The sequence below is a fragment of the Phaethon aethereus genome (genome assembly GCF_964289735.1).
Source record: "Phaethon aethereus genome assembly, chromosome: 1".
Lineage (NCBI taxonomy): Eukaryota > Metazoa > Chordata > Aves > Phaethontiformes > Phaethontidae > Phaethon > Phaethon aethereus.
In genome coordinates this window covers 68,594,242-68,607,649 of record NC_138575.1, presented here as the reverse complement: position 1 = coordinate 68,607,649, position 13,408 = coordinate 68,594,242, and the positions used below count along the sequence as shown (strand labels likewise).

General features: G+C 49.3%; 1 protein-coding gene across 1 annotated transcript in view; it reads right to left on the bottom strand.

The window, feature by feature from the left end:
• Positions 1–7,975, bottom strand: part of B4GALNT3 (beta-1,4-N-acetyl-galactosaminyltransferase 3) — a gene marked incomplete at its 5' end in the record, with an annotated part of 45,970 nt that extends 37,995 nt beyond the window's left edge. The window contains one exon of the mRNA XM_082015545.1: positions 7,834–7,975. Coding sequence (XP_081871671.1) covers positions 7,834–7,975 — 142 coding nt within the window. The remainder of the gene's footprint in view (positions 1–7,833) is intronic.
• Positions 7,976–13,408: the final 5,433 nt, after the last annotated feature.

The window sequence follows — 13,408 nt, the reverse complement described above, 5'->3', positions numbered from 1 at the left end:
GGACTCGCAGGTCCACCTGACAATCTTTGGATTGTCTGAAATGATCCAATATCCCAAAGATTGATTGAATCTCATTATTCTATGTAGTCCATTTAAATCCTTTATTATGCCAACATGAATTATTGTTCTGAGGTGTTGTGGTGGGTTGAGCCTGGCTAGACACCAAGTGCCCACTAAAGCCGCTCTATCACTCCCCTCCTCAGCTAGACAGGGGAGAGGAAATATTGGGTCGAGATAAGGACAGGGAGATCAGTCAGCAATTACTGTCACGGGCAAAACAGGCTTGAGTTGTGGAAAAATTAATTTAATTTATTATGAATCAAATCAAAGTAGGGTAATGAGAACTAAACGCAAATCTTAACTTCCCCCCACCCCTATCTTCTTCCTGAGCTCAACTTTAGTCTCAATATTCTCTACCTCCTCCCCTTGAGCAGCATAGGGGGATGGGGAATGGGGGTTGTGGTCAGTTCATCACAGGTCTCTGCTGCTCCTTCCTCCTCAGGGGCAGGACTCCTCAACTCTTCCCCTGCTCCAGCGTGGGGTCCCTCCCACAGGAGACAGTTCTCCACAAACATATCCAACATGAGTCCTTCCCACAAGCCGCAGTTCTTCATGAACTGCTCCAGCCTGGGTCCCCCCACGGGGTGCCGTCCTTCAGGAACAGACTGCTCCAGCCTGGGTGCCCCCCAGGGTCACAAGTCCTGCCAGCAAACCTGCTCCAGCCTGGGCTGCTCTCTCCATGGCTCTGCAGGTCCTGCCAGAAGCCTGCTCCAGCACAGGTCTCCCACAGGGTCAGAGTCTCCTTTGGGCATCCACCTGCTCCGGTGTGGGGTCTTCCATGGGCTGCAGGGGGACAGCCTGCCTCACCATGGTCTTCACCATGGGCTGCAGGGGAATCTCTGCTCTGGTGCCTGGAGCACCTCCTCCCTCTCCTTCTGCACTGACCTTGGTCTCTCAGAGCTGTTTCTCTCACATAGTCTCACTCCTCTCTCTGGCTGCAATGGCTGTTGCTGGTTTTGTTCCCCTGCCCTCCCCTTCTTAAACATGTTATCCTGGAGGCCCTGCCACCATCGCTGATGGGCTGGGCCTTGGCCAGCAGCTGGTCCGTCTTGGAGCCGGCTGGCACTGGCTCTATCAGGCATGGGGGAAGCTTCTAGCAGCTTCTCACAGAAGCCACCCCTGCAGACACCCTGCTACCAAAACCTTGCCAGGCAAACCCAATACAAGTGTCTTTGGAGAAGGCTGATTTACTTAACAGCAACGTTGACACAGCCCATGTTAACATCTCAAAGTGCAGGGGACTCTCTCCAGATCAGGAATACGAAAGCCTTTGTGCTTTGGCATGGGAAAGTCTTCTCAGGAAAACAGAAATACAGAGGAGCTCTGGTCAAGATCCCAGTGTATGTTGGTTTGGCTGATTACACACGCAGACTATGAATTCCTAACATCATGAACAGCATAAGTATCTAAGGACCAGGTTCACATCTGTTTCCACCCAACGCATTACATGTATCTTTGTTAACTCTCACACCATTGCTAAATAAGACAGCTTATTTCCTTTTCTGGAAAGCCCATCTCAGCTATTACTGCAAGCCTCAAAAAAGCAATTGAATTGGGAATGACTGCAAAAAGGGAACATCAATGCACAGCAAAAACAAATAGGAAGGGGAAACTCAAAGTACAACAAAATATATAACCCCATCAATTCTTGAGGCTATCGTAAGCTCTAGAGAAAGAACCCCATCATCACTCTGTTCCCCACTGCCACAACCTACAAGGCAACCTCTGTCTTCAGGAAACCATCCTGCCTTTTACCATGTTGCAGATGTCTGTAATTCCAAACCACCAGATGAAAGAGGATGTCCATCATCTCTCCTGGTGCCACTCTTCCTCCACATCTGCCTGAACTTGCAGGCAAGAGAAGGCAGAGCCTTCATGTTACTACACCACATGCAGAAAGGCATCTCCAGAAGACAACAGTGTCCCTCTGCCAGCCCTGCAGCGTGGAGGAGATGCACAGGAGGGAACCACTCCACGAGATCCGAGTCATCCTAATGCAGTCTGACTCAAGACAGGAAGGTGGGGTGTGGGAATATGTGCTGTGCTGGCACACCACTATACAAATCTGTCGCAGGTAACGTGTACAATAAAGGGATGGTGCAAGAGTTTATTTATAATGATAATATATAATCTTTGCAAATAATTTGGGGATCTTCTGGAGCCAGGTTCCAAGGAAACAAACACTCGCAACTCTCACTCAGTGCACAGGGACCTAGGCTCCCCACCAAGCGGACTCTGTGCCACTCCACAAAAAGGTTATTTAAGAGTCACATCCTCACCTGACCTCAAGTCAAGAGGTGAAAAAAGTCAGGTTCACAAATTGCCTGCAGTACATGGCCCAGCAGCAGTGAAAGGCAACACTGGCCCAGGAGAAGTATGGCATAGCTAGCATGAGGTCCAGGCATCCCCTGGCTGCTGTGTCACTGAACCTCACAACCAAGCCAGAGTACGATCCAAATTCCTCTCAGTGGCCCTGGCTTCTCCGCTGAGCCTGTGACAGCGATCTGTGCTGTGAATATGAGACTGGGGATGTTGACTCACTTTACATACACTAGTGCAAAACACAATGTGACAGCACTTATCATCCTCCAGGGAGACTGAACTGACCACCTAGAATTGAAAAATCCACCCCACCTGCAGTGCCCATCCTTCTCCCCACAGCTATAGCAACCCACGATGTGCTCTGGGGAATGGTGTTGCTAGGCACAGGTCCTTGTGAGTGAGGGTCTCAGTGTCTTCAAAAGCACAGAAACATCATATGCAAACTTCATGGTATAGATGTCTCCCTGCTGCCAACACTTTTCTTCTGTCACAATGAGGTGCTTTGGGGGTGATACCTAGTTTAACTTCTCCTCTGGGTTAAGAGTTTCCACAGAGAGGAAACAGATACTTCAGCCACCACCAAAGAGCCACGTGGTCCAATCTCTCCCCATGGGCACTCCGTAACCTTTGGTGCAATTGGCTATGCAAAAGAGCGATACTGTGCTTGTAGAGGCAAGTAACCTTGTGTGTGAGCAATTGCAAAAGTCAGCCCGTGTGCATGTGAATGAACCTGCATACGTAGGTGTGCTCACCCTTATACATAGGTGCTTCTGAGGGTGCCTGGGCAGGGAGGCTAAAGAAGGAAGTCAATGCATTACATTAAATAAGCAACTTCAGCTTTCAGCCAGCTACTTTTCTCCTACAAACACACGAACCTGCCCATTCACACCAGCACTCAGGTCAGTTTTTAAGCAGCTCGTGCTGCTTTGTAGTAGCCTGGATGCCTGAAGATCTGAGAGCTCACCATGGTGGGGGGGTAAGAAACCAATTTTCTGAGGAAGGAAAGGGACACTAAATATGTGCATACTGGGGAGGTGGAAGTCTTGCCATAAGGACTTTTTTATTTGCACATCTCCCATGGTTTCTTCTGAAGCCCTCCCATTTCCCGCTTCAGAGAGTGGGGCTGCACACTACTGAGCTAGAAGAGCAGCAGCCTGAGATACTAGAAGCAAGACAGAAACCACGTGTCACAATCCAAGACAGGAGGATAACACACTCCCAGTGTTATTTACATGCAAGAATAAAATACGGAGGAATGGGGGTAAGCTGAAGCAGCCAGGAGAGGCAGGTTAAAGAAGGCCCCCCCCGATCCCTTGTTCCTACCAACTGCACCTCCCGGCAGCCTAATCTAATCCTGCACACCCTGCTTGTGCCTGGCTCAGTGTGACGCTCACACCTGCAATAAAGGAAATTAGTGCAAGTGATTTATAGTCTCCCCAGATACCATGGTCTTTGCAGCAGAAAAATCAGAGTCTGCACAGCAACGGCTGGGAATGACCTCACCTCCAAGTTTCTTTAGGGATTCGGATTCGCTTTTATTATGTTGACACAAGGTTTTAAAGCAAAGGGGGATTGTTGCACATCCTCCTTGTCTGCAAGCACGGCTCGCTGACGCCAGCCTTGCTCCCTCAGACTCATACCTTTCTGCATGGGCGGGCAAGATGAGGCACTGCTGGGCACAGAAGAGAAAAACAGAGGTAGCATGAGGAGGCCCCCAACCCACCAACCTTTCCCTCCAAACAGAGCATTGCAGCAGCTCTGGGAAGAGGCAGTGTCTCGAGGTGGTGGTCCTCCCTACGGAAGACCTGTCCCTGACCTTGGCCCCCTGCCGCTCCCAGCCATGCCGCCAAGCCAACAGCACTAGAGCAGTAAGGGCAGGGTGCAGGACTTGCGCTCCAGACCTGGCTTTACTGGTATTTTCTCCCTCCCCAACACCTCATTGACCCTTGAAATAAGAAAGTTTCCTATCTCCAGCATTCACTTGTGGGAGCAAAGCGTGCTGTGTAGCAGCTAGTAAAGATGAGGGAAACATTTCTACTGGAGAGCCCACTCCACGGAGGTTAGTGCTTGTCAGCAGTAGGAGTAAACAGACTGTCTCCAACTCCTCAGGTTTCTTGGCAGGCAGGCAGTGTCCTGCCTGTTGCAACTTGTTTTGGATGACAACAGGCCACATTTCATGTGAGGAGAGTTGTGCCCATCTTCAACTCACATCAGCCTGCTTGTTTTTCTTCACTCAGCTGTAAACATGTTTAAGATTCCTATAAATACATATTGGGCAGCAGATCAGCCAAATATGTTCAAGAAAAAAAAAAGGAAAAAGGCAAGCCCCACAACAACAGGAACAAAGAGACAACAGTCCTGGCAATAAAGCTCTCTGCAAAGAATACATAAGAATATCTTGATGCAGTCACATCAGAAGAAAAAAAAGTTTTTTGTTTTTTTTTGACCAGACTGACTGCTCATTTCAGCATCATCTTCAAAGGAAAGCTATCATTCATGAGAGCCCATACTATCATCTGGCCAATCCATCCCAAACCTTCCTGACAGCTAGAAAGAGGCCCAGGTCAGCTTAGGCATTTGTGACTCCCAACCCATGGAGTATACCAAGCACAAATTCTGCACTTCAGGCTGGTCCCTCAACCTTTCACTGTAACGATACAGCATAGTGAACCTCATGGCCAGAGCCTCTCCCAGCGTACAGTAATGCAGCGCCACGGAAGCCAACAGGTACCAATGATTACAGTATATACTCCTAGGCCCTTTATTCTCTTTCATCCAAACTTATTTAATGCTTAACTTTGTTGCATAGCAGACTTGCATATACATCAAAGCAGGACAGTCAGGGTCTCAATTTTTCAGCATCACTTACTCAAACACCCACACCCAGGCCATCTGACATTTGCTTCCTCTACCACACACTGACCTGGTGGGGGACGAGAGGAGCATAAAGCTGGGGAGGAACCACCATGCCTGAAGGCTTGCTCTATGGTGCTGACCCTGGAGCAGGAGCGGCATGGGGGCATCACAGTTGGCTTGTGCTCCATCCCATGCGTGGCTGAGAGGCAAGAGAGTATTTTCTGTGACCCCTTACAGCCTGGCAAGAGAAGATACACAGGCTGTTCCGCAACGCCTTTTAGGGAGGTAAGAAAGCTCTGTTATGGACACAGGAGATGGAAACAATGACCTCCTGTAGGTCTCCTTCCAAGCCCAGCAGCTCTCCAGCTTTCTGGCCCCAATGGAAGGAGCCTCTTTGCCTTTTGCCCAGAAAAAATACCCAATAAACAGCCTTTTATATTTTATCAGCAATAACTGGGGAGGCTGTTGCATCACATAAGTTGAGCTGGTAGCTCTTGGTTGGTCCCAGGTGTGACACGCAACAGAAAACAAAGCAGAAATGAGAGGGGAAAAGTATTAATTGCTCTGAGAGTCACTCCTTCCTACGCCAGCTCTTGGGGATCTCTGGAAAGTGTCACCACGTGAAATTACAAACGCAGCCGCCCCAGTCCCAAGAGAAGAAAATATTACTTAAACAGCCAAAAGAAAACAAATACTATTTATCTTTCACTCCAACTTCTGATTTCTCTTAAAACAAAACAGGCTTTTAGAGGTACTGGGGCAAGAGGAAGGGTGGGGAGGGTCACAGATTAACCTTCCTCCTGTTAGCAGGTTCCAGGATCCTAGCCATGAGGCCAGGAAAACATGATGCCAAGTGCCCAGCGCGCCCGCAGAGCCTCAGCTCTCCGGGCACAGCTGCTCTCCCTCTGTGATGTGCCAGAGCCCGTGAGAAGCTGCCTCCCGGAGGGCTTCACCCTCCCACCCTTTCCAGCAGCATTTAAATGCCTGCTGCATGCAACGAGCTGCAACGTCTCTGGTGGATTTGGGAGAATCTGGACTTTTATATAATTGAACTTTAATATAATGTAATTATTTTCCTCATCTTCTGTTTAATTGGTAGTGACTGTAGTCATGTCACTGTTTCCAGTTTCAGTCTTAAAACAGAATGACTTTCATAACAAAGATGTAAAAATAACCCTGCCTAAAAGCAAAGAGGAAGAATACAATTCATAAGAAATCTTGCTTGCTCCTGTGCTTCTCTTCTGTCCTTATGCTCTCTGTCTGTTTCTCCCATCCCCTCCCTCTCCCTTTGCATTGCTCGCAGCAAAATGACCATCAGCTGTAGGGTGCCAAACACCTGACTCAGCCCCTCTCCTTATACCCACTACTTTAAATACCTCTGAGCAGTCTGTTTTCTCCCTTGCTGCACCACAGAAGTCTTCTATGTACCTCTACAGTCTCCTCTGAGGATCTTTGAGGGGGGTATCGGCAAAGTGGTGTACAGCAAGAGGCTTGGCTAGGTTGTGTGAAAGATGCAACGTGAAGTAGACTCATAGCACAACCCATCTTCTCATGTTCCAGCTAATTCCAGCAGGCATTAAAAGCAGATTATAACTAGAGGATTTATCCTAGCCAAAGAAATCACATCTCTTACACTGTTAGAACAATAAATATGTGTTTTTAGCCTTAACGTCACATATAATGTGACATCCACAGAAATGGACAAGCTGAAGTCCTGTAGTGGACTTTGTGGGAGTAGACATTCATGCAGCTACTTGCACAGCCACAGTCTAAAGCTTTAAGACTGAAACCAAGCCTGACTCACAGCAGTAAGGATCAGGGGCTTTATAATATGTAATGAAGGGACCACGATGCTGAAAAGCATTAATAGTTAAATGCTGACGTGTATTTGAAAAGCTGCTATCCAATTCGATCGGCATCAAGCACTGATACTAATTTGAGAACAGCAGCAGTAACACCACAGGCTTTTACAAAACCTTGGGCCATTCAAAACTTTCTTATAACCGTAAAAAAAAAAAAAACGAGAGAAGGGAAGCACAAAACCTCGTGTTACACTTATAGAAATAGCTGTTTTCCTCTACTTCAGGGGAGAAGAAAAAAAAAAAGGCAGGTAACTGCGGTTGGTATCAGCCCTGCCGTACTCCTCAAAGTTCGCACAAAAGGAACCCGTTCGCAGGCGGGCGGTGCGCGTCTCCAGGGTACGCATTCCCTCCTCCTTCCCGTGCGCTCCTTCTCTCATCAAAGCAATATTCAAAGCATCTCTGCTGCCTTTCAGGTTAGCACCGAGCACAGGAGACACCTCAAAGCCGTGGCTCCGGGCTCCGCAATTCCAGCAAGGTCATCACATTTTGACAGGTCTCCTGGCAGAGAGGAGGGCGAGAGCCCACAGGCCCAAGGCAGAAAAGCGACCGACCCCCCCCAGCAGCCGTCTCCTTCCCGGGGTGACAAAACGCACTCCGTCCCCGAGGAGCGGCTCCCCGCCCTGCTGCCCTGGACACGGGGGCACCGCACTGGCCTCCGGAGCGGGCCAAAGCGCCCGGGGGAGCCCGGGACCGCCCCACCTTCCCCTCCCCTGCGCCCCGCGGGGTAACTCACCGCGCTCCGGGGCAGCCCCGCCGCCGGCCGCCGCCACCAGCTCCAGGTAGGCAGCCCAGAGCCCCAGGGCCAGCGCGCCCAGGGCCAGCAGTAGCCGCAGCAGCCGCCGCCGCCGCCGCCGCGCCAGCAGCCGGCCCCGCATGGCGCCGCTCAGGGCGCCCGGCCGCCGCCGCGGGGCATGCTCCCGCCGCCGCACCGGCACGGCCCGGCAGGGCCCGGCCCGGCGCCGCTGCCTCGGACCCCCCTCCTCCGCGGGGCGGGCCCAGGTGCGGGGCGGCGCCGCGCCCCGGCGGGGGCAGCTCCCGGGCGGGCTCTGCCGCCGCCGCCCCCCGCACCTGCCTCCGCCCCGCGGGGGCCCAGCCGGGAGCTCCGCGGCGGCGGCGGCGGCTGCCCCCGTCATCGCCCCGCCGGCCGCTGTCGGGAACCGGCGCCGGGACCGCAGCCCGCTCCGGCTCCCGTCCCCGCCCGGGCCGCGGGGTCAGCGCTGCCAGAGGTCTCCGCTCCAGCCAAGGCGACAGGAGGGGTGCTTCGGCTCCAAATCCTCTTCAAAGCCGATTTTCGTGCCGGTAGGAGCGTCGGTGGATCCCTCCGGTGAGAGGGCAGGAGGTGGTAACTCCTCTGCACAGAGGGAAGCAGGCCAGCAGCGGGACCATTCAAACTCACACAGTTACACGCAGCTGAATCCATTTTAAAGTGTCTTTCACCTGGTGCAGAAAGGGTATTTACTTCAAAGTGCTTTGCTCAGTCAGAAGGAACAGGGCTTACAAAGCCCCCAAATCTGCTAGGTGGAATGTTACACTGTTTAGACCCACCAGAGGGAGGGCATTGGAGGCTCACATGAAGACCAGGACCTTCCACTGGTGTGCTTAGTGTTTCATTTCACATCTCAAACATGCTTTTGAAGTGACTCTCCCAGCTTTTCCCCCATGCTGTTGGTTTGGTTCATGTCGCCAAGTGGTCTCAGAGGATGCAAACTGGATTCCTTTTGGGTGAAAATAAAATGGAAGATGCCCTCCCAGCTGGGTAGTTCAGAATAACCCTTTCCAAACACATATGGTATGGCCTTTGGGTCATTGGCACCAACCCTTTCCCTCCACAACTCTGCTGCTGCATGGAAGCAGCCCCTGTGCTGTGTGCAACCGTGAAGAGAAACCCTCAGGCTGAAGTTAATTTTCACAATGCAATTTTCACAACAACAATAGACCTTTTTTTGAGGGTCCAGCTTCGTTTCACAGCAGTCTTCTGAAGTAGGAGGCTGCATAAAAGGACGCTCATCATTATTTAGCCTTAGAAAGCGTGCCAAAGGCCAGCCTTTTAAACAGCATGGAGGGCCATGGAAGAGTGGTGTGAGTCCCGGTGGGGACAGGCTGACATTGGCAGAGTGCCGGCATCCCAAGTGTTGCACTGGTTGGGGGCAGAAGCAGTGTCTGTGGTCCTTGGCGTCAAGTGCATAACACCACCTTCCCAGTGTCCAGGCAGCACCTAGAGACCCGCCACACATTGGGATGGACAGACAAGTGATGCGTTTCCTTGTTCTGAACGTCTCACAAAGGTTTCAGAGCCATCTCCCCTCAGCTGTGTGCCAGAGAGATTTCTCTTGTTTCAGGAAAGTGCCTCCAGAGAGTTTTATACCTCATCGCGGAGGTGGAAAGACATGACATTTCTCAAGATGGAAACAAATTCTGTGGGTGGGGGAGGCTGGTGAGCGCCTCTGCCCCTGGGCTCCCCTGCCCCCCTGGGGACAAGGTCCATCATGCAGCTTCTGAGGATGCAACACTTGCATTCCTCCTTCCTACCTTGCTAGAGGTTGCGGATGCACGTGGTACCGCTCCAAGCTTGAATCGTGGTGCTACGTCCTCTGGTGCAAACAGAAAGGGCTGCCAATACCCAGCCACCACCCGTGCCCATGCAAATGGAAATTTGAGGCTGTGTGCCGGTTTAGTCACTGCAAGGCAGAAATCTCATATAAGGGCATAACACTCACTGTTGAAATTTTTTGGTGGTGGTGTGTTGGTTTGGTTTTTTTTTTCCAGCGTGAGAGAAACAAACCAAGTTCTTCATATTTGTTCAAAAAAAAGAGAGAAAATACTAGGAAAAATGTGTAAGAAAGACAGATCTAAATTAAAGTTTGAGAGTTGAAGAATGAGAGTTGAATGATGTATTCTTAGCAGGAAGTTGTCTGTGTTTCTTAAATGAACAATGTTAAGTTTGAAAAAATGACAACTGCACTTTGTTGAAACTTTGTTGCATATGAAAATACTAAAATAAGTAAGCACATTTTTATCTTGTGAACATGGTATTAAAATGGATGGGAGGGGAATTATAGGTGTTCTGGTTTTGGCTGGGATAGAGTTAATTTTCTTCATGGTAGCTAGTAGGTGGCTACGTTTTGGATTTGTGCTGGAAACAGTGTTGATTACCACAGGGATGTTTTCGTTGTTGCTGAGCAGAGCTTACACACAGTCAAGGCCTTTTCTGCTTCTCATAGCACCCCACCAGTGCTGGGCTGGGGGTGCACGGGAAGCTGGGAGGGGACACAGCTGGGACAGCTGACCCCAACTGGCCACATGGATACTCCATACCATATGACGTCATGCTCAGCATGTAAAGCTGGGGGAAGAAGAAGGAAGGGGGGATGTTCGGGGTGACGGCGTTTGTCATCCCAAGCAACTGTTACGTGTGGTGGAGCCTTGCTTTCCTGGGGATGGCTGAACCCCTGCCTGCCCATGGGGAGTGGTGAAGGAACTCCTTGTTTGCTTTAACTGTTAAGCTGTCTTTATCTCAAACCACGAGTTTCCTCACTTTTACCCTTCCAATTCTCTCCCCCATCCCACCATGGGGGAATGAGTGAGCAGCTGCGTGGGGCTTAGTTGCCGGCTGGGGTTAAACCACGACAATAGGCTAACAGTAGTGTGCTTGACTTGTAAAGAAACAAAATCTTTTTCCTGATAGAACTATGCTATAATGAAGAGACAGAAAAGCTCTTGTCTCTGGAGAGAAAGCTTAAGGAAATGTGTGGCATATTGACGTCTATCTGTCACAATATAGTTACAATGGAACAATATCGAGGAACAACATTAATCTGGTTGTGTAAGAAATAACGAAATGATGAATTGAATTAGCTCTACACTCTACTTAAAGTAACTTATTTTGGACCACTTATTCATTGCAGAAAGCACTGGTGCCCAGGAGTACGATTATCACTTACAGCAATGATTTAAAAACACCTCACATACATGTTTTTCTCTCAAGTCTACCAGCAGCCTTGTATTCCCAATTTCTCAAGCGTCCCAAGTCACACAAGGGCGTGCCCAGACCTCCGCACCTCTCACCTTCACTGGGTGCAATATGGCAGGGGTGGCAACTACAGCTTGTAATAACCGCTGGGGTTGGCCCCATTAGGGAAAGAAACAGTGAGTGCGCTGGAAGGCGGTGATGCAGGAATAGGGTCTGTGTCATGTTTAGATGACTCAGGGAGCTGACGCTGCTGGTTGCCCTGACTGACCATCCTTGAATGTCGGACGGAGCGCTGCTCGCCTCAGAATACACCTCTCCTAGCCGACCCTGAAGACCCGCTTCAAAGAAAGTGATGATTTGCCAGATGAGCCAACTGGAGTGTTTTTTGCTTTGTTTGTGCTTTTGTTTGTTTTCTATTTTGGCTATGTTTCCTCATGATAAAAGCAGCCTTTGATAAGAGTGCAGCACTTAACGACCTGCATCTCCCGTTTCTCCCGGCTCTCGTCCCTAGCTCCGTCTCTGTGCATCCCTGCCTCTTCTTGTTATGCTTTTGCTTCTAGTTATCTAACAACTGTTTCTCTGTTCTGTAAATTACTTCTAGCTCAGTGCCACATCCTTTCTCTGTAGGCTCCCCAAAGGTTCAATTATCTGCCGCTTGCTCCTTCCCTTCTTTCTTCTTGTGTGATTTTCATTTTAACACTAATTGCCAGCTCCACACCAAAGATACCCAACTGTCCCTAGTTTTCACTGCCCCGGTGGCTCCACACCCCTCTTCCTGACCTCAGCCATGCTCTGAAGCACAAACAATGACTTCATCTCAACATTCATAATCGAAACGGCTCAAAAGCAGAAGTGTTTCTAAGAGGAAAAGGCAGTCTCTGAAGATACAGTTCCCCATTATTTCCCTTTTTGGCTCCTCAGGAATGGACTGGGCTCTAAAAGGCATCTAAATGGTGGAGCAATCCCAGAAAAGTCCCCATCAATGCTGGAGTTTAATACCACGGTAAAGGAATCAGGGTCATCCCGCAATTAAACCCTTGGCAAAAAAGACCTTCTTGCCCAGTTAGGTCGTGCTGATATGGTGGGTTTTGCTAACAGAGTTTTATTAACGAGCAATGTGATTTTTACCAACACAGTTACACTGACAACATTTGTATGAACTGGCCTGAGCCGGAGTTTGAGACTTCCTCTCGCTTTCACTGTTCACACGGCTGTGATCCCCCAGGTCTGACTTTGACCGACGGCAGCATCACGGCCACACCATTGCTCTGCTACAACTTCCCCGTCATGGTGGAAAGCCTCATTCATGATTCTGTCTCTTCACCGCATAATTCTTCACAGGTCTCAAGCTCTAGCTGTCCAGATAAAATTACACAGAAATGGCTGCCTTGCCTTTTCAGCTGTAAAGGGGACACATTTTTAACTGAACTTCACCCAGTACCGCTAGGAGCACCTCCTTATTGCAGGTCCTGCTCCGTGAATTGTCCTGAACTGCTTTCTGTGCATCAGAACAATCTCTCAATATCTAGAGCACGCGTTTGCCCTTCCAGAGAAATGTTTCGATATACTTTGACCTGAGGAGTTTCAAAAGACTTTTCGGGGTTTAGACATTTACCATCATGAGAGAGACTTCTACATGTTTGATCATATTGGAAATCCATGTTTTCAAATCTGACTAAAGTCTTGCCTAAATTTCCTCCTTCCCAGTCTTAAAAGTGCCAGTACTTGGTTTATATTTTAAGTGACTGTGCTCCTCATCCTTATGTTTCAAGACGTTCCAAAGATGTGCCACAGTCATTTTATTAGGGACACCACAGAACACAAAGCTGAGCAGCTCTCCCTGGGACGACACTGAGCAGACTTCCATCCACCTAGGCTACCACTGAAGAGGAAAAATACTGTTTTACTGGACAGTTTAGAAGTGACTCTACACTGAGATAAATGTTTACAGTGAAAGAAAGGCAATTTGATCTCTGAATCAATACAGGAGAATCCAGCACATCCTGGACACACTTCACCAGGTCAAATCCAGAGCTTTTTATTCAAATCGAATCCGTTTCAACAATGCAACCCTTCATGCCAGCGTAGTTAATCGTTGTCATGCTTTAACATTGAAACGCTTTTGTGCTGAAAGCCTCACTGGGTTTTCTGAATAAAAACGAATAATCTGTATTTACACATTTGTAATCTGTCCACAATCCAACAGCATTGCAATTCTTAAAACATGCAATTTAGTCAGTATGAGTGAACAGTCAATCCCATTGAGGGCTCTGTTTATAAACCTATATTTTTGGAGCTTACTTGAAGGGCAGCCACTCTAACTCAAAGATGCTCTTTC